At 39.5% G+C, this 21,006-nt stretch overlaps 2 protein-coding genes across 2 annotated transcripts; one reads left to right on the top strand and one right to left on the bottom strand.

Moving 5' to 3' along the window:
• Nucleotides 1–109: 109 nt before the first annotated feature.
• LOC139911236 (serine/threonine-protein phosphatase 2A 55 kDa regulatory subunit B delta isoform) lies at nt 110–4,247 on the top strand. Its single transcript, XM_071898729.2, has 10 exons — nt 110–260; nt 455–529; nt 1,068–1,165; nt 1,309–1,474; nt 1,599–1,711; nt 1,812–1,989; nt 2,130–2,294; nt 2,531–2,700; nt 3,060–3,151; nt 3,328–4,247. Exons 1-10 carry the CDS (start codon nt 254–256, stop codon nt 3,605–3,607), a joined length of 1,344 nt encoding a protein of 447 aa, XP_071754830.1. The 5' UTR covers nt 110–253; the 3' UTR covers nt 3,608–4,247.
• An 873-nt stretch (nt 4,248–5,120) lies between these two features.
• Nucleotides 5,121–8,740, bottom strand: LOC139911237 (BCL2/adenovirus E1B 19 kDa protein-interacting protein 3-like). The gene is made up of 6 exons (XM_071898731.2): nt 8,597–8,740; nt 7,943–8,108; nt 7,717–7,777; nt 7,414–7,520; nt 6,883–7,032; nt 5,121–5,817 (listed from the first exon to the last, which is right to left on the bottom strand). Exons 1-6 carry the CDS (start codon nt 8,637–8,639, stop codon nt 5,775–5,777), a joined length of 570 nt encoding a protein of 189 aa, XP_071754832.1. The 5' UTR covers nt 8,640–8,740; the 3' UTR covers nt 5,121–5,774.
• Between the last annotated feature and the right edge of the window lie 12,266 nt (nt 8,741–21,006).

Here is a 21,006-nt window from a genome sequence, read left to right as displayed (position 1 = left end):
AAATGCAAATTTTTAGAAAAAAGATGCTCAGGAGGATGGATGGAGCCAGGATGTGGCATGTGTGCATGACGTCATTTGTCCATGTACTGTGCGCCATTTTGGAAGAAAAAAATCACGGATAATTTCCGTGGTCTTGACAGATCTGGACCCGAGTCCTCACACTGATTGTGGATGTTATCTATTTCCCTAAGCAAGTTGCATTGGCTGAATAGGTATTGCAAGCTGTGTACAGCAAGAGCTGCTAAATGAAGCAATGGCGGGTAAGCTACTTTTGAAGCCAGGAAAAGGATCCACCTCACTTGGTGTGTGTGATGGCCTGAATCTGCAAGTTAGCTAGCCAACGTTAGCGCTGGCCAGCTAAGTTGCTAGTTGTCAAACTGTGTCACTGTCAGGTCATTTTATCACCAAACGAAATGTTTATCCGATACAAACTAACACGGTGTTCTTTTTATAGGAGTTGCAGGTGGAAATGATTTTCAGTGGTGTTTCTCTCAAGTGAAAGGGGCGATAGATGAAGATGTTGCGGAAGGTAAGTAGCTAACGTTAGCTTGGCGGCTAGGCTAAAACGTTAGGTAGCTAGCTAGCTGGTTCTGATGATGATGCTGTGTGGGCATCTTCTCGTGAGATGCACGATAGCTAGATGGTCACACAGCTTTTAATATAGTTCGACTGTGGAAAATGACGGAGGTCTAATTGCGGATTACTTGCACAAAACATCCTTTTATGTGTAAATTACAGTCCGTTTGCTAGCTAGCTATGAGCTAGCTGGTAGCTAAGCTATTAAAGGGGAGCGACCGTGTCCATGACGTCAATGTGCTGCGTCCATAAATTGTCGAGTGACATCATGCTTGTTTTCATGAATTGGTACATAAATGGGTCTACCTGTTTACGAGATATTTGTGTGCCAGAGGTATCATGTAGCTGTATTACTGTTTGCTGGACAAGCTGTCCCATTGGCCACACATTCAGTTTGCAGTCAGTCATAATGGCACAGCATTAGCTGTCATTACAGCAATCATCATGAAAGCTGAGCAATTTGGTAAATTCTGACTTTAATCTGTTTTCAGCCGACATAATCTCAACAGTTGAATTCAACTATTCTGGAGAATTACTTGCTACTGGAGATAAAGGAGGCAGAGTAGTGATATTTCAGCATGAACAGGAGGTAAGTTTTATATTGAATGGAAGGTGACTATCTTCATCAACAGTGTGATGTCAGTTGTGCTGTGGTATAGTCTAGTGACCCTGTGTTGGTATTTTGGTGTATACATAGCATTGTGCCTTATGTTTTGCACATCTTTCTTTCAGTCTAAGAATCGTCCACACCTGCGTGGGGAGTACAACGTCTATAGCACTTTTCAGAGTCATGAGCCAGAATTTGACTATTTGAAAAGTTTAGAAATCGAGGAAAAGATAAATAAAATAAGATGGCTACCCCAACAAAATGCTGCTCACTTTCTACTTTCGACAAATGGTAGGAACTTTGTTTTCCATCTGTCTTGAACATTTGTATATATCAAGTGTTAACTGTGAGACATACATATCACACAATTGTTCCTCACCTTTACAATCTATGTATCTTATCTGTTTTTGTTCAGATAAAACTATCAAATTGTGGAAAATAAGTGAAAGGGATAAACGGGCAGAGGGTTACAACCTGAAAGATGAAGATGGACGACTCAGAGACCCCTTTAGAATCACCTCTTTACGGGTATGATTCATCATACCTCAGACCGTTCTCTTTTCTGAAAATGACTTTGAAAGTTACTGAAACAAATATTTTCTCTTAATGGCGCATTTTGTATTTTCAGGTACCAGTGCTGATGCCAATGGATCTCATGGTAGAAGCAAGCCCACGGAGGATCTTTGCAAATGCGCACACCTATCACATTAATTCCATTTCTGTAAATAGTGATCATGAAACGTACCTCTCCGCAGATGACCTAAGAATAAATCTATGGCACTTGGAAATCACAGACAGAAGTTTTAGTATCCTTTTTCTGCAACAGATAGCAGAACTTAATCTTAAGATATGTGGCTTATTATGGGCTCAAATTGTTTGCGTTCTGTGCTGACTTTAAACCTAAGGGCACTCGTTTCAAAACAGTTCCTTAACAGTGTGTTTCCAGATATTGTAGACATCAAGCCTGCCAACATGGAGGAACTGACAGAAGTAATCACAGCTGCTGAGTGCCATCCACACCAATGCAATGTATTTGTGTACAGCAGTAGCAAAGGCACCATCCGCCTGTGTGACATGCGAGCAGCAGCACTCTGCGATAGGCACTCAAAGTGTAAGTACATCCAGCAAGTATGAAGTGTAAAGAAAGCATTAATTTGTAATAGGAGGCTGTTGCAGTTTTTCTTTTACTTGCTAATATACCAATAAGGATTTCTGTATTTGCTTTAATTTTACCAGTCAATATTCAGTGCTAAGAATGATTTTAAAAACTCTGACTTTGAAATATATTGTAACAGCACGTGATTGTATTTATATCAACTGCCATTGTGAGGATGTTTCTGTTTTCAGTCTTTGAGGAGCCCGAGGATCCAAGCAGCAGGTCCTTTTTCTCTGAGATCATCTCCTCCATCTCGGACGTGAAGTTCAGTCACAGCGGACGCTACATGATGACACGTGACTACCTCTCCGTCAAAGTTTGGGACCTCAACATGGAGAACAGGCCAGTGGAGACGTATCAGGTGAATATGCTACATATTAATATGATATCCGGTGACTTCAAACATTACCGACGTTAAACCTTGTGTGAGTCCAACTAGAACTAAGCCTGAAAGAGCTTGGAAAAATGCCCTCTCTGATTCCACTCAACTTAAAATCTCATTTTACATAGACTGAATAGTTGCCCAGTGGTAAAGTCCTTTGGCTATGTGGCTTCCATCATGCAGTGACACCAACGTATTGGGTGCAAGTAAAATATTTGGGCCAAGTATTGAGTATGGTGGTTAAGTCCTTTTACACAGTATGTGACTTCCACCATACACAGATACAAACACATTGGCACAAGTGAAATATTTAGGCTAAGTATTGTGTTTTGTTTCAGGTCCATGAATACCTTCGCAGTAAGCTCTGCTCCTTGTATGAAAATGACTGCATCTTTGACAAATTTGAGTGCTGCTGGAATGGCAGTGACAGGTAAGGGTCTTTGCTCTGTTTTTGTACAGGATTGTGGTTCACTTCTTACTGGCCTGTGTTCTGTATTTCCCGTATTTTCTCATACTTTTGGACTGGATTATAGATTTTTTTTTGCCTGTGACACTGAGGTTTTATGGCAAGTAAACAGCGTTATTTTCTTTTCCTTTCTCCCTCAGTGCCATCATGACCGGCTCCTACAACAACTTCTTCCGAATGTTTGACCGCAACACCAGGCGGGACATCACACTGGAGGCGTCCAGGGAGAGCAGCAAACCACGGGCCACCCTCAAGCCACGCAAGGTGTCCACTGGTGGCAAGAGGAAGAAGGATGAGATCAGCGTGGACAGCCTGGACTTCAACAAGAAGATCCTCCATACTGCCTGGCACCCCAAAGATAACGTGATTGCTGTGGCGGCCACCAACAACTTGTACATTTTCCAGGACAAAATCAACTAGAAGATTTGGGGCTCCAGAGGATAGGGCTTTTACCGTACCTGTGTAGTTAAGCCTACTACTTGTCTATCTGTATAAGAAGAAACAGCCTCGTTGTCCTCCTGGTGAAGAATTCGAAAGCACGTGTCTACTTTTTTTGCCACAGGAGGTTGATCCATAGGCCTGTTTTATTTTGAGTCTGAGCTTAGGTTGTTTTTGCCTTTGGCATCAGGGCAATCAACATGCCCCCTGACCCAGAAAGCCCAACTCGGGTCTAATTGACGGAATGGCACTCCCTAGAGGTCAAACTCTTGAACGTTGGTGTTTGTGTTGACATTTTAAGCCTTCATTTCATGATTTAACGACCGAACTCTTGGAAGCCCTAAAAATGACGTCTTGTCAAAGTTGTAACACCATTGCAAAGATTTTGGGCCCATCTGAAACATGGATTGATGGCCAATAAGCCTAACTGTAACATTCCCCCATTGGCCATGTATTCAGGCCAAACTACTGGTGGCAGAGGTCATGAATTTGGAAAGTGGACTTATTTCTTTTCTTCCCCTCCTCCTATTACTTTACCCCAGTCAATACGGTGACATAATTTCACTGACTGTATCTACTCAAGTACACCTTGTCATCCACATAATAAAAGAAACTAAAACTACAGATGTGTTTTTAAATTTAGAAGTATGTATTAAAACATGTTGTTCTTTATTGCTTTGCATGTTTTTATGTTGTAGAGAGGTGGAAAAATGTCCAGTCACACCACTGTCTTTTGAGCAGATCTCAAGCAATCTTGTTATGGAAATACTATTTGGGGCTATAAGTTTCAGAACCACTGTTGGAGACAACCGATCATGTGTTTGTGTCAAGACATTTATTTCTAGTTTTTGACCATGTTTTAGGATGCAGGCTGGAAACTACATGGCACAAGATGGGGCCCAGGACAAAGGGAATCTGCAGCCTTAATACCTACTTCTATCAGTGACAGCTACAAGTTATGTCCCCAAACGTTTTACAAACCTCATGTGCATTATTTTTAAATCCTATTTTATAGAGTTATGTCCTCATATACTGCTGCTATATGTGGCTGTCTATGAAAACACATTAAGAGGAGGAAAATTGCACACCATACAGTTTATGTGATAGAGTGCCTCCAACTCGTGTAATAAGTAGGAAATTCAGACAGGCCTCATACATGTGCCCTTATTCATTTATTAGGGATGTCACTCAAATTTTAACTGCGTATTGCAAATGTGGATCTTATCTCTCTAGTTGTGAATGCAGAAATGAAGGTTGACTACACAACATATACTGATGACATTAAAACAAACACATAATAATGCATTGTCTTTGTCCATTGATTCCTAACATGGTGGCAATGTATTCACTTGTTTATTATTTTGACCAAAGTTCAATAAAATCATAATTGTGTTCATCTGCATGTGGTCCTTATCTTTGATGGTGATACAGGCATCATGTTCTTGTTTGGTGTGTAAATACAGCAGGGCCATAGAAAGTGATAATTAGAATCACATGGTTACACAATCTTTATTTTGTCTTGAGAAAAAGAAAACAGCACATGGACCATAATTGTGTTGAATAAGCTACCGTATTCACAGTTTTTTTTATAATATCTGTCAGTGTTCCTCTTGCATGTTGCGTTTGAACAAGTTGAGCAGTCATTAATGGAGGCAATCACTTAAACACCAGGCTAATAATTATCCCTTGGGCATAGGAAAAAAATACAAGTCAAAAACCGTAATTTGCTTTCATCAACAGCCCATGTGTAAAAGAAACCAGACATATACGAGAATCAACTGACAGCAGCTATATTTAAACGACAGTGATTTTTCATTGTGAAATGAACAAGGCATGGCATGTCAGTTCCCAAAACGTGCAGATTTAAGGAGCAGGAAGCAGCAACAGTCATCACCAGGCCAGGGTGAGGACTACAGCAAGGAACAGAGGATTGGTCATTGTTGTCTACATAAGTAAGTAGTCACAGCAGGAAGACAGCAATGACTGATCCTTGGTGCTCCATGCTAGCATGAGTGACATGGGGGGCAATCAACCACATTGGAGTGTGTCACATGGCCACATCTCCCTTGATCTTCAGAAAGTCCCATTTTAAGGCATGCCAAGCTGGTCACATCAATGTGACAGGTGTCACAACACATCACCATCCCGCTCAGTAGGTGTTGTGAGAGGTCAGGCGCTTCCCAATGTATATCCTAAGAGGAGAGGGACAAACAAGGAAAATAATCAAGATGGTGTTGGTCACAAGATATAGAATAAATTACTCTCTCTAGGTGTCATTTCCCTAAAAAGATGCATTACCAAAACTGTGCTGCTATTATGCTTGACTGAATAATACTAAAAGTAGAGGTTTATCTGTGTTATAGATAGATCCAAAATTCGTTTCCTCACTAGAAAAAATACCCGTAATGAGTTCTTTGAATTTGATAAGAGGTTTATGGAAGTACCATCAGGGTTTATTTAGGGATTGGCATCCCTCCTTTATGAAATTTCTGTTGTTTTTATATTTTTACTTTTAAACAGAATAAATATTTTGGATGTCCTGCATTTTATGTAAATATCCTAATTTTTGAAAACCAAACTAGCTTGTTATCAGTTCTCCAACTAATTTGTGGGATGAACTGTGAAATGATAACGCGATCTTATTCCACACTGATTATTTTCAGGCAGATTAACACTCTTAAACAGCTGAATGGCTTGAAGAAACCATGCAGGACTTTAGCAATTGGTGAAAAGTGCCGTGTAAGGCGGGACTTCTGATGTAAACAAACCCAACTTCTCAGGTGAAAGTGAACATGCGCTGATTTGCAAAAGCAGAACTTGTCAGTCAGGTACTACTTTTCATTCACAAATAAAATGTAGGCTATATTATATGAATTTATAATACTATTTTATGCTTACACCTTCAACCCATAAATCTCCTCCATGGATTATGTTATTACACATCTCTGAAGTTTGAATTTGATATTGTAAATGATGAGCGATATCATAAATGGGATTGAATGGCATCTACAAGGTAGGGAACACCAGTTTCATTTTAGCTAATTGTGTGATAATGGCGTGTAAACATCCACAGCAATTTTGTAAGCGAGAAAGGCCAAACTGGAAAATTAGGCCAACTTTCATCAACAACAGAGGAATCCTTTAAGGGGTTCTTCAAGGATCCTAAAGAAAGAACCCCCCCCACAGGTTCCTTGAAGCCTTTTTACGTTTTAAAGTGCATGGCCAAAGTTAGATCATGTTGAAACAATGCTACTTACCCTAGGCCAACAGCAAGTATGTGAGAAATGATTAACGAGGGAAGGAAAAGCTTCAGAAAGTCAGCTGAGAGAACGCCTCCCTTTTTCATGACGCTGGTGTTCCTAATGCTGAGAGAGGTCGAACGCTTGGGGTGCTTCAGCAGGAACTCCCTACAGAGGGGCACATCAATTTTTCATTCATTTGAATTCATTAAAATAAATGAGTGCCTGTCTAATGTCATAACATTAACACCACCACTCTCACACAGACGGAATCTGAAATTCCATTAATTACAGTTACAAATCACTGCGTAAAATAGACGTAGATGTTTTAGGTTAATCTGTGAAAAAGATTAGGATGAAAGGTTTAATAAAGTCCTATGGCTGTTAACTCTGGTAGTGATTATTATGCTTTATAATTGTGTAGCGGTAACCTTTTTGCCTGTGATTATGCCTTACTACAATTATGTTATCTAAGTTAATTCCATTGAAATTACACAAACGTCCCTACAAATGCTGAGAGCTACAAAATCAGCCGATCAGCCTACATACTTTGGTGGACTGTTCTCAGGTCGACTGGACCAGTCCCAGATCCAGTCAGCATTTTTCTTCATCAGGTTCTCGACTTCCCGTCTTCTCTCTTGGAAGTCTTCATCTGACTAAAAAAACACCAAATGCGGATAATTAGCTACTGTTAGTGTTCTCATGGCCTAAAACATTGAAAACAACAAACTCTCTTACAAAACAGCATGTGAGCTATGTAATAAAACCAAGCTAAATGACCTAGACTTAATCTAAGAACATATTAACCATGTGGCACATTTCCGTACAGGTCAGTAGTCACAATGAATATACCTGCGAGCTGTTTCCCTCTGAGCCTCTCCACAGAAGAAGGGGGGTCTGTGCTCTTAGCGGGCTATTGTAAGGCAGACAGCAACACACAAAGGAAACTTTGAAACATGAAACATTCAAGACAGGATTTAAGACAGGATAAGACAGGATTTTGAGGGAGAACAAAATATCAACAGTTCACAATCTGCTTAACAGAATATACATCTGAATATACACCCAAATCACAAACCTGTTGCACTGTGAGCTTCCTTTGGAGCTGCTCCTGCCCGACTCATGCTGTGCATCCAGCAGCATTTTCTCCATGTCACCCTCCAGACTCGATGTGGGTATTTGTTCCTGGCTTCCGTGAGGACTCGAACCCCGAGAGCCTGGGAAGTGAAGCTCAACCCAGGAACCTGAAAACAAATCAACTGCATAGTCTTGACACACATACACAACTCGCTTGGTATCCAGATAAGAGCGAGTACAGTGTTACTGGCAGTGTTATAAATACAGGGAGAGCCAAGCATAGCAGGGATTGACAGATAAGGCTGTAACAATAACGGGACACCTAACGTTACTGGCCTTGAAAGCCTTTTGCAACGATAGTCAAATGAGCTTTATTAGCTGATGATTAGATGATAGGCTTTAGCTAGATGAGCTATTCTCTTGTAGGGATCTCTAAACAAGGATGTTTTTCTAAACAAGAATGTTTCTCCAAACGTCTTGTAAATCGACAAGCTAAAATAGTTAGCATTAGCGTCAATCTAGCTAGCTACCCGACTCCCCAGACCAGACTGTTTACAGAGCCATCTGATTTTGAACGTCGTGTTTTCCACAACTATCTGCTAATGTTAGCATTAAAGCTGGCGAGTTATCCGCTGCTCTGTCATATATACATTACCTTGCAAGCTCTCGTCAGATGCAGTTTCCTTTGGAAGCGACATCGTGGTGATATAAACTTTTGGGTCAACTCGTTACACAGTTTAAATGCGTGAATTTAAGCGAAATGGTGGCGAAATCTGTTATAACCAGCTGGAGCTCCAGCTACCACAATAACAATGACGCAATGTTCTGTTTATCTAAAATCTGATTGGCTCTGAAAAGAGGGCAGGCACTGTACGTACACTCGGCTCCTGTCTGCCCAATCACACACACACACACACACACACACACATACACACACACACACACACACACACACACACACACACACACACACACACACACACACACACACACTTCTTGAGCAACTTCCTTCACATTGTTTTGCTGTCAGCTGACATGCTATCTTCCTTTTAACCAATCTTTATTTTCACAAAATCTGACATTTAGCCCAGGCTCGATTCTGTACATTCCCTACTTATGGTACCTTGTCGTTTTAAATTACTTTTTGAAGCACTTTAACTGATTTGTCTGCAGATGGCAGTGATGGCTCACACTTCTCTCTGTCTCCCTCTTTCCAGGGCCATGTTAGAGCAATGTACTCTTCTCACTGTACTTTCTGGACTGTCTCTTGCAGTGAGTCTTTGTCCTGTATGTGTCCTGTACGCCTAAGAAGGCGTACCCAAATGTGATTAAATAAATGTAATTCTGGTTAAAAAATTTGCTTGAATCATGACCACAGGAACAGAGAAACATGGTATTAACTGCGTTCCTAATGACTCAAATTCACTTAATTTCTTCAAACCCAGAGTAACAAATGAGAGTAATAAATGAAACCTTAGGCCTCTTATTAAAAAAAAAAAATCCTGTGGAGACAATTCCATTTTGGATCAATGTGATGAAGCAGGGTGTTAGGAAGAAACATGAAGAGGTGTTTATATTGGCATGAGATATACCCAGAGGTGCTGTATTTTGACAAGGTAAAACAGATTCACTTATTGCTTATGATTTCTTCAAGAAGTGACATCAAATTAGAAGCTGTCAAAATTAATTATGTTCCGCGCACTAGCTACCATGGAGATTAGTATGGCTGATTGTTCTTGCAAAATTAAATCACATCTGCAACTAAGGAGGGGGGGGGGGGGTTATCATTCTTCTCCTTCCTAGTAGCCTACGGTTTACAGTGGAGTATGGTGCTCACATTATTTCACAAACAAAATAAATTACTTGGGTATCCTGGGTTAGCAAAAATTTTTCTCCTGCAGTTTTCCTCCTTGCGACAAATGAGCCTGAACAAATAAGCAATATTAATGAGATTCTGTTTAGGATGGCAATCTTGTTTGGGTCTTATTTTCTGTAACCATTTATATAAAGATTTTTATCTTGTACTGTAAGTCATTGTCTAGGATCATATTCTCCCTTTTGTCATACAGTTGAGTGAACATTATATATAGAGGGTCTGAAAGAGGCACATATTAATTAAGCAAGGAATGGAGAGAGCCATTTGAAATTCTCTTCACTCTAGCAGTGAAGAAAAAATACCTTTGTCGCACTGCACCACATTATTCCTTCATCAGTTGAAAATTCACCAGTAAACCAACTAAGATAGATCAGAGTAGACACTTTACAGATTATGGCATTATGAGCGTAGGTAATCACCATTTCCCAATATCAGAGAGAATGACATAGTGTATGGAACTGTAAAAAAGTTAAAAAGAAAAAAGTATGGTCTGCTTCATAAAATAGTAATGTGTTATGTTAGTCATGACATGTTTTGGAGATATAAAAAAAAAGACAATAGAGACCTTAGAGGATGAACGCTCGAGTTAACATATACTGCTAATAGGCTACTTTAAGAGGACAAAAATGATTAGATATTTCCTCAAGAGTAAGTGACCTTTATGAAAGGTTACAGAAGATTAAAATATGAATCTAATCATGGCATAATATTCCAATAGCCAAACCTCTTGTTGAAACCATCATTTTCAGCACTTTGGTGATGAATGCCGTACAACATGTGTTAAAATATGTAAGTGATGTCTATGGTGCTCAATGCGATTTGAATGAAAAGTTCAAAGAGTATATCACAACAGTAATATATCTAATAATATGGGATACCAAAATTGCAACTGTTTCTGTTGACTTAAGTTTTTCCTCATGTTCATTCAGTGTTGTCAGCGTCTATAATGGAGGCAATATTGGCAGTAATATTGCTAAGTACAGTAGATGTTGTGTTCTGCTCCACATCCCAGCACTCATCACAAGAGTGCTCTTACCAGATGGCATTGGTACCACAATGAATGCTGTCTACAATGTTATGATAATGCCCCTCCATCACGACACTGAACTATTTACCATTTCAAGTGTACCACATGGCTTTTACCAAAAGCTTTCACAGCTCAGCACAGAATCTAATGGAAGAGATACAGCAAAGCACTGATAAAGTAACATACCAAAACACAAACAACTTACTTTGCCCCATGTATGAGTTCACAAGACCAGTGTACAGCTGGTCTTGGGAATACCACTGAATTTCAGAGTTCATATACTTATGGTTCGGGACAGTACGACCAATAAGCCATAAATCAAAGAACTAAGACTTAAACCTATGATTATATCAAGATGTAAAATCTGGAGCTGCCCGACCAACAGAGTTTTACAAAACTGACTGGAAGCAGCTCAAACACAGCCTCATTATTATACAAGTATATAGACTATATATAAAGGGAGAGGTGCTCATCCATATCAAAAATAAATAATTATTATTGTAAGGTAAAGGGGATCCAGAGGAAATAATATGATGCAACATATAGGAAACTTTACTATGTACAAAATGTTCACCAAAGCCCAGGAAGGAAGTCTCCCTTCAGGCCATTAAACTAGACCAGAAATGAGCATCAGGAAGTCAACCACAGATAACCACAGATAACCACAGATAACCATAATCTGCCATTATCAGAGATACAGTATCATCCGCTACACAGGAGAAAGCCTCATCCTGTTTTGCATCAACTGAGACCGAGACAAAAAATTAATAAAGCAAAACAAAGCTAAATGCCAGTGGTATTAGAAAAGGATCAGGGAGTGGATAAAGTTAATAAAAAATAACATCTCCAACAATATTAGTCTTTTCCCACAGAATTCGAATGTATTTGTGGTGGTAGTTGGGTTGGCAACAGAGGGGGGGAGGGGGGGTTGAGTGCCTTTTTATTCTTGTATTCTCTTATATTGTCAATATATAGGCTAATATCAATAAAGGATCCCATTACCTGGATGGCTGAAAAATTATCTAATGTACTCCATTTTAAATAGTTCCATTTGTCAAACAAATAACTAACCTGTATATATCTAAAGTACTTTGTGTCAAAGATAACATAACTTAAAAATATAAACAGTGCTACACTGTTCTGTTTGTTGCTTGCTTTTGTCTACAAGGTGAAGAATAGAAATGAGACTCCTTTTACAGAGAAATCAGCTTTCTGCCCCTCTGCCCTGCTGCATCTCTCTGTGCTGTCAGTCTCACCTGGATCTTTACATCGTTACATTACAGCCTTTGACATTATTATCTAATGTTACTCTGTTTTACTGCTCAGCTCCTCTGGTCCAGACTGTCCCTGCTCCTCCTCAGGACCAGTCCTTTTCCTTCTTTGAAAATATTTTCAATATTAATCTGGATTGAGGGAGCAAACATTCAGAGTCAGAGTTAAAAAGTTAATATTAACGTTATCAGTCCACTCAGTGGATACTGACTAGCAGCTAGGCTATACAGTGTGCTAATCTCGGAAACTCAGCTGTATTCTGAGTAACGTTAACTGTTAGTTCTTCTTTTCGGGAATTCAGTAATCCATTCTCTACAGCCTAATAATCAAGCCACACGATGGAACAACCCATGCATAGGAGGCTGCCCTTTTTGAGGAGCAAGAGGTCTGCAAACCATGGTACAAGCAAGGTACAAGTCCAACATGAACTGTCTTCACAAGGACAAACTCTATGACCATGGAACAAACTCATCCTAAACCTATCTGCCCTGTACCTGATGTATACCTATCCACCTGACTCTGCCTTGACTCCACCTTTACTCTACTTTTAGTGGCTCAGCAATATGTTTTTTGCAGACCTACCCACAGGTACGTCTGTCCATTCATTCATCCATCCCATTTTCTTACTGGTTCCCCAGGTCAAGGTAATGATGAGAACAGGGCAAGCAGAGCGGCCTAGATGTCCATTTCCCCGAGAAACTTCCTCCAGCTCCTCCTGGTGATGTTTTTCCTTTCATGATGGACAAACCACACTGTACCTGAAAATATCCAGTGCACTACTATTGGGTCCAAATCTGAAAAACAAAGACAAAAGAGTAACCTATAAGGTAAATCATTTTGCAAAAAGACATAAGCTAACTTTGTATGATAGATCAATGTAAACAAATTCACCTGCTGTGTAGGTACATACATGTTAATCTGAATGGATGTATGTTGTACTCAGTGTTGGCTATAATCTGCAATGCAAATGGGACAAATCTACATTCTCTACTGAATTTGTTTGAATGTGACCTCAGCTCTCTGGCTCCCAGTTTATCAGCTGCCTGTATAGTAACGTTAGGCTACTTCACTTGCTAGTTAACGTTAGCAAATAAACCGTTAGCAAAAATAGCTTATAGCGTACATTAGGCTACATAGAAGCACTGCTTATACAACAACACTGCTTATACAACATGATTTATTACAAAGCCAGAGTATGTGTTGTCTTACAATCATCTAAAGATTTATATATCACCGTACATCACTCGGCAGTCCATGCAAACTATGGATGAAGCACCAGAAGTACGAACTCCTGTCGTGTGTTGACGGTTAAAATCATTTACAAAGAGGATTGTGGGAGTTTTGTGAAAAAAACACAACTAAGATATGAACATTTATAGGTTAAGTTAAAGAATTTCAGTAGGCTTTATACAACTTTTTACTTTTACTTTTTACTTCCATGTTTAATTAAATACTGTTCAATAAATAACTGGCTTCATTTACAAAATTATTTTTACTACACTGAGATGAAGCTAGGACCAAGTGGGTTGCCAACTATTCTCAGAGAAACTATATAATTGTTATACTGGGAGAGCTAAAGAATTACATATGGTCTAGTGGTCTACAAGTTAATACTGAATACTGAGTTTTCAAAATTGGCCCATTTGTTAATTTACCCATTTAGTGATGAGGACACAAATTCATCCATGGTTCCCCGGTTTTGGTATAGCCTGTGTAGCACAGATATAATTTACACTCAAAGCCAAAGCTACATGAATGCTACACGCTAAACTCATGTGAAAACATTACACCAACGTTACACCTTCCCTATGTGTTTAACACCTGTGTCTCCATCGTATGTCTTAGAGGTTTGGTCAGACTCTACAGGTCTTGGTCTGATGCTAGGTAGATGTTGCCGGTGCTGGTCACTGTTGCCAACTCTTTTCCAATCAAAGTAGCTATTGGCTGCTCAAATTCATAGAAGTTTCCAGATGACATCATTCGCAATATTTGGTACAGAAGCCCTGCTCTCCCCCGCTCTACCTGTGGGAAGGGACACACTGTGTATGGAAAGCTCACTGGATTAGACAAACAAACAGCAAAAATGCAGCAGCTGTAACATGGGCGTACATACTGGGCATTCACTTCCATCTTCCATAACATGTGACATCACCGCACCATTTCCATATGGCGAGGCATTGCAAACTACCTTCACAGGTTTCTGTAGGTCAAAGTGTGTCACTGTGTCAGAAGGCTGTTATTTTCTTTGCCTTTTGAAATGCTTGCTCTCATTGTTTAGTACACATCCACTTTCTTCTTGCCTGTAGTAGTTGAATACATGTTTTTTCAATATCTTCGCATCCTCATGTTAGTCAAAAACTGTTTAAGTTTGTATGTGCACATGACACACAGCGAGTTGCGCAGCTCCATGTCAGCCTTCTCCAAAACTACAGAAGTGGCCGGGGATTGCTTCTGTAGAGTTCCAAAAAGGGTAAAATTTGACCATAAAATCACTCCCAGCAGCTCGTGCAGCATAATCCAAGTGTTCTGAAGCCAAACGATTACACTATGAGTCCAAAATACTTATATTTACACCAGTATTTAGCGCAAGTCTTCACTTAAACCGCTGTTTTGGAAAGTGTTCGTGCTTGCATGCATCCACGTCGCTTGTTCCTGACGTGCTCTACTTGACGTGAACGCATGACCTTTCCCCATTTGTGTGTTTACACGCCTACACAGAGGTCTACTTCACACAAACAGCAAGAGCTCTGCTCCAAGTGACGCTAACCTCTTACAAACCTAACTTTCAAACAAAGAAGAAAAATGTCAGATGACTTTGATAGAGAAGAGGAACAACAGATCTTTGGTCGACCTTATTTATTTGAACCTGAATATACAGAAAAGTTGACATGAGCGTTTTTTCCCATGTCAGCAGATCGTATTTACAGAAAAAACAGATACGACTTACGACAGCGTCAGAGTACTTGAACGGTCTACTTGTCAACTAGCTCACACAAGTTTAAATAATATATCTAATACCCTCCCTAAAGATACTACAATACTCCGCGCTAACCCTGTACACTATGGTACACATCATGAAGGAGCACAAAAGGACTTGCAGGATGCAGCTGAACTGGCGCTTGAAGCAGCACCATGCTGAGGTGTTAAAAGACATACATGAAGCTGCATCTCCCACAGTGCGCACCATCAGCCACTTACAAGAGGAAATCGCCAGCTGTTCTCAACAGCTCAACAGTATGGCTCTTGAGGTTGTATCCATTAAACAACAAACCCACCCACCCAGTACCCACCCCATCTATGATGAACACAGCAGTTAAAACTGTCCCATCTAACTTAGCTTAATTTTAGTCTCAGAGGGGGTGAATCTTGAAAAGCATGGCATACTCATTCCTTTCCCTCTTCCCCCAGAGAGAGAGAGTGAGTGAAAGAGAGAGAGAGAGGCACAGATTTTCATCAGCGTAGATGTTTCTACACCCATTCACCAAAATATAATGCGAAGACCAAAATATTGTTTCATAAAGGAAGATTACATCATGAGTTGGGTAACTTTCAAACAATACCATGTTCCATCTATAGCCACAGTCATAATAAATGGAAGCTGGAGTTGATAGGTTTTTGATCAAGGAATTGTTATTGATCTAAAACTATCATTTTGCTGTTGTTCATATGTTGTGTTTTGGTTGATGGCAGGTTTTCAGTGTGTTATTTTTTACTTTCCAGGGGAGGAGTTATCTAGATGTTACAGTAGTTTCTAGATTTGATTGAAGTCTTCCATTCCCTGAATAATATAATGTAAACATGATTAATTCAAGGTTGTGTTGCCTGTTGTCTCCTGTATGCATTCAAAATAAGTACATAGATTGTGTTTAGTTCTGTTGTGTAATTTCATCATATATGGTTGCTTTGTGCGTGTGCCTTTGTCATTTCTGTAAAAGACATGCGGTATTCAATGTGTAGTTATTATGGTCTGTTATGTTATACAAGTATTTGTATACAATGACCTTAGTGTGTTGGGTGCAGATGAAGTTGTCCTTTATCTGAATGTTGTCATGGGCATCAATGAAGGAAATAATTGGAAACGCTTTCATTTAAAGAAGAAGAATAAGAAAAGAAGGATTTAAAAGTAACCTAAAACTACAAGGCAACACTCTGTCCAAGCTCTGTCATAGATGAAATGCATCATGGTCATTGTAGCTCACCATGGTGCCATCTGTATTTGACAGCATTTAACCCTTTCCAGTCCATATTTTGAAAGCTGTTTTTTGAAGCTACATTTAGCAAAAATCACAGGTTTGAATGGCAGATTGGTGGATAATAAAACTCAAAATATAAAACGAAAATGTACTTTGAGAGATAATATTTGCAACAAATAGCTACATGATAAAGACTTGTCCCATATGGTGCGTATCCACAATACTTCACAGCCAGTACAACAAAATACAATTGCCATTTGGTGGTTCATTAACATATTCAAAACAACATTATGATAATGATAGTAATTAATAATTAACCCGTTGAGTTTAAAATAAAAACATTTTCTTCCCTATAAAGTCCCCAACATCACAACCATAGCAGCTGATTTGGTCATTAGAAATTACAGTGATAGTCTTCAATTCCTATTTCTGCACTCCCCTTTCCTCCTGGGTCCTAGTGCAAGCCTGGGTTTTCTCTTGGGTGTCTTGGATCTTAATACTGAACCTGTCACTGTTTTGTCCACCACTTTTGTGATGGGGCATCTTAGCTGTTAGCTGTTTTCTTAAGACTTCCAAGCTAACGCACACTAAGTGACGTTTTTTCATGAGCGTGTCAAGTCGGCAATCATAAGGGAATACTGTCTGACCTGTCACCTCTGCCTAATTTCCCATCATTATTGCCACTACATCATGGTGAAAAGAGAGTCCCAATTCTCTATTGAAATTATAAAATGAAGTGTTGTAAATTTATTAACAAAACATTTATTCAGTGTAATTTTGCAATAAAGTAGGATGATCAGAATTGTATGTTGATGCGATGGTAAAAAAAAATGATACATAGCTTGAGACTGACGTACATAATGACACTTTCCATTAAGGCAATGCAGCATGATAGTGCAGACACTTTACAAATGACACTCATCAGTAATTCAAATTTGAATGCCTGGTTTGTATTTAGAGGACCTGTGAGGATGAAGCTCTTGCTCAACTCAAAAATTTACCTCCAAATATGTTTAAATCTTTTTTTATTTTAGGCATTTTTATGCTTTATTGATAGCAACAGTGTGAGAGAGAGACAGGAAGGTATAGGAGAGAGAAAGGGGAGGACATGCAGCAAATGACCGCGGGCCGGATTGAACCCGGGTCGCTGCAGGAAGGACTGAGCCTTATGGTACGCACTCTACTCAGTGAGCCACCGGGGCGCCCCTAAATATGTTCAAATCTTAAGGGAAACTCATAAGGAGAGATTTCACTCACAGTATGTCAGTATGGCAGACACCATCTGTTGTATTGTATAGTCTAATCCCCATCCCCAAATGACTGAAGCTGTGTTTTATTCATTTCAGAAATTGCACACATATTTCCATCTTATTTTTTTTTTTATTTAACCTTTGTTATACAAGGTACGTCCCATTGAGATTAAGTACCATTTTTTCCAAGAGTAACCTGACCATGAAAGCAGCATCATGGCAAATATAAAAGTTGTTGGCAAACAACATACATAAATCAACAGCAAATCAACAACAAAAATACAATCAAAACCATATCACAGCTAAATACAAAGTCATAATTCACTATATTAGTTTAGATTGGAAAATGTAATGACAGTGAATTCATTTTGCTTTATTTTTTATATATTGTATTGTTGCATAAGCAATTCTATTTCAATACGTCTGCAACCATCCCAGATGCCCTTTCACATTATTTGTACATCAAATAATACCCTTAAATATTACTCCATCTGCATCTACTCCATCTCCATCAATTAAGTGATATTTTCGCTTAAATAATTCAGCAACACTGTGACTTATGATGTCAGCATTAGCTTGAAACATGGCAGTAGTGGATTAAGCAGTTGAACGATTCTTTTCAGATTTGCCTCATTCAGCCTGAGAACCTGTCAGAAGGAGATAAAAAAAGAACAACACTGTTGACAACCCAGCAGTACATGGCGAGGGTGAAAAGGAGCAGCAGAAAGCCCATGGAGAGGTAATTTACAGTCGATAGTGTGACACAGCTTGCTCTGTGTGTGTGTATGTGTGTTAATTGACAGCATACTGAGGGATGAATCGTGGTCCAACACAGCTGGCTGCTGAGGACAGTGATAAAGTACACCAATGATAGGGAGCTTGATCAGGTGTCTGTGTATGTGTTGTGTGTGTGTGTGTGTGTTCATGTAAGTGTGTAGTTGTGCAGGTGTGGAGGGAAGTCTGGTCAGAAAAGGTAGACGTGGTCCAGCAGCACGGGGGCAGGCGGAAGGCTGTGGAGAAGCTTGAGCAGAGAAGAAGAAAAGGCCAGACTGGAATTGGATACGATCGATAGCGCAGACAGGGCAAGATGGCTAAGGAAGAATTATGGTGTCCGGAGTGGGAGATTTGCCAGAGCTTTGTGTGGTTTCAATGAGGATTCGCTACAGAGAACAGAAAGCCTTGTTGTAGATGGTACTTGGTAACAAGTTTCACCCAGTGAGCCCAGGGCAGAGAGTCTCTACTTCTGATGATGATGATTAATAAGGAGAATCAGTGGTTTCAAACTAGTAAGAACTTACAGGTATGGACCAAATCCTTATTTCCCTCTAAGTAAGGCTATGATCACTATCATAATTACACAGTGCTCAAATAATTCATTCATAAGTAAGTCCCTTACTTTCAGCTTTTGTCCCAGCCATGGGAATATTTACAGCAGCTCAGCCTCTAACCTCTCACCCAGATCCCCACCCACCTCTCTCTCTCTCTCTCTCTCTCTCTCTCTCTCTCGCTCTCTCTCTCTCACACACACACACACACACACATGCACACACACACATACAGAGAGGCATCTGTTATTACAAGACAGGCTCTAGGGTCAGAAAAGTTCAGAATATCCTTTAAAACATTTTGTTGTTTATTAAATGTAACTTTAGAGATGCGTTTTAATGCACTCAAAATGAATAGATGAAAACAGGCAGAGTACAGCCAAAAAAAGCTTGGCACCTCGTGTGCTTGAAAAGGAATAACCTAGTTATAGTGACTGAATGAAACTCCTGCAGGAACATTAGATGGCATTATGGTCTAACATTTTAAACCTTGCTCATCCCAACATAACAGAAGGCCATGCCGCATTGTATGATGCCAATAAGAGATTAACTGTTTTGCAGAACATTTTTTAAATATACTCATATCAACTTAATCTGATGATTTTTTTTATTAAGCTTTCTCTTAACAAAAACTGAATAGCTTGAACAAGGAAAATTGTATAATTTAACCACTGTTTCATTTTCTGTATCATCTCCATATGGTCAGAAGGAAAATCTGATTGAATGAAGACATGAATGAATAAAGGCTATACTGGCTGTCCCAGAGAGTGACCTACCATTTGTTGGTAGGTTTGTTATCCTTGGTTAATTCCACATCCGCCATGCTCCATGGCTTTCTCAAATCCCGATGGGGTCCTCACTCCCAGCAGGGTCATAAGCCGCTCTCAGACAGGCATGTTTTGCTCTTGTGATGAGCTAAGGAAATGCAAGAACCTAGTAAGATTTCTTCATCCCTGACACTAATCACACTCATTGTCTTTCTCAAGGAAGCGAGATCTGAAACGTCTCTTTATAGGTGCGATCTCACCAGTCAGAGGGCATTGTATATAAATAACCATATTTTCAGTTTTCTCATTGACATGGCAGGTCATTTGAAGATTTGTACATCTTGCATAAATGCAGCCATCTTCCTCACGGTTACTTAGATAGCTAGAAGGATGGTAGTTAAATATTTATGCACATTTTTAATACTACATGCATTCAGAAACCAGAGTTTAAAATAGGCTTTTTCATTCTATTAAATCTCCATTGTAGATGCAATGGTGAGACAGAGGAGGAGAGAGAGTGAGAATGAGATTACATAAGGCAAATTAAACTGGATCCTCCTGCTGCCTACATCCCTCAGTATGTAATTTGATTATCTTGTCTCCTTATCAGTTCAAGAGAGAGGAAGTATGATACACCTCACGTTGCATGACATATTGTACTCTACCCATAATAAACGACCCACCATTCAATTAAAATTCACTCTATATATCACTGGCAATGATTTAAACTCATTAGTATGGTCTTGATGCCTCTTCGTCTGAGTCTTTGTGTGATCCTGCCTTGACTCTCAGTATTTTTTGGGAACAGTCTTTTCTCTTTGGTCGTATATTGCCTTTGAGTTCATCATCCTGTTTGAGATACATGAGTTGCGGCTTCAAAAAGAACATATTGTGTTGTAGGCGGGAGGAATCAGGAGGAAATGGAGAAGGCTGACTGGGGAGCTGTGTGAAAGTTGTGGGAACCCCTGCCAGCAGCAGCTTATAAAGCATAGATTTATAAGCTGTGGTGTCACAGACATAAATTGTGACGCTCAAAATGACCTTTAGAGTGGGAAATAAATCACTGATTGCAGTCCCAGCAGACAGCAAAAGTGGATGTGTGTGTGTGTGTGTGTGTGCACTTTGAGAATAGCAATAGTTGCGCAATTTGTAACCAACCAGAATGTACATGGATGTGGAATGAGATATGAGATCATCAAGGGGAAATGTAATTCATGCCACTGAAACATTATATGTAGACATGACACAAAATATTCAGTTATAAATGATTAATTCAATAGTAATAACAGTAAACTAATAATGAGATATTGCCAAGTCAAAGCTTGGTGCATTTTTATGATTTTTACAGTTTTCTT

The sequence above is a fragment of the Centroberyx gerrardi genome, chromosome 15 (genome assembly GCF_048128805.1).
Source record: "Centroberyx gerrardi isolate f3 chromosome 15, fCenGer3.hap1.cur.20231027, whole genome shotgun sequence".
Taxonomy (NCBI): Eukaryota; Metazoa; Chordata; class Actinopteri; order Beryciformes; family Berycidae; genus Centroberyx; species Centroberyx gerrardi.
The sequence above is the reverse complement of the archived record's forward strand: the minus strand, read 5'-3'. Positions and strand labels throughout refer to the sequence as shown.

Coding starts and splice junctions, on each gene's coding strand:
- LOC139911236 (XM_071898729.2), top strand. Junction 530..1,067: donor AGATGAAGATGTTGCGGAAG/GTAAGTAGCTAA, acceptor ATCTGTTTTCAG/CCGACATAATCTCAACAGTT. Junction 1,712..1,811: donor TTAGAATCACCTCTTTACGG/GTATGATTCATC, acceptor TTGTATTTTCAG/GTACCAGTGCTGATGCCAAT.
- LOC139911237 (XM_071898731.2), bottom strand. CDS start 8,639: ATGTCGCTTCCAAAGGAAACTGCATCTGACGAGAGCTTGCAAG. Junction 8,109..8,596: donor ATCTGACGAGAGCTTGCAAG/GTAATGTATATA, acceptor ATTTGTTTTCAG/GTTCCTGGGTTGAGCTTCAC. Junction 7,521..7,716: donor CAGAGGGAAACAGCTCGCAG/GTATATTCATTG, acceptor GTGTTTTTTTAG/TCAGATGAAGACTTCCAAGA.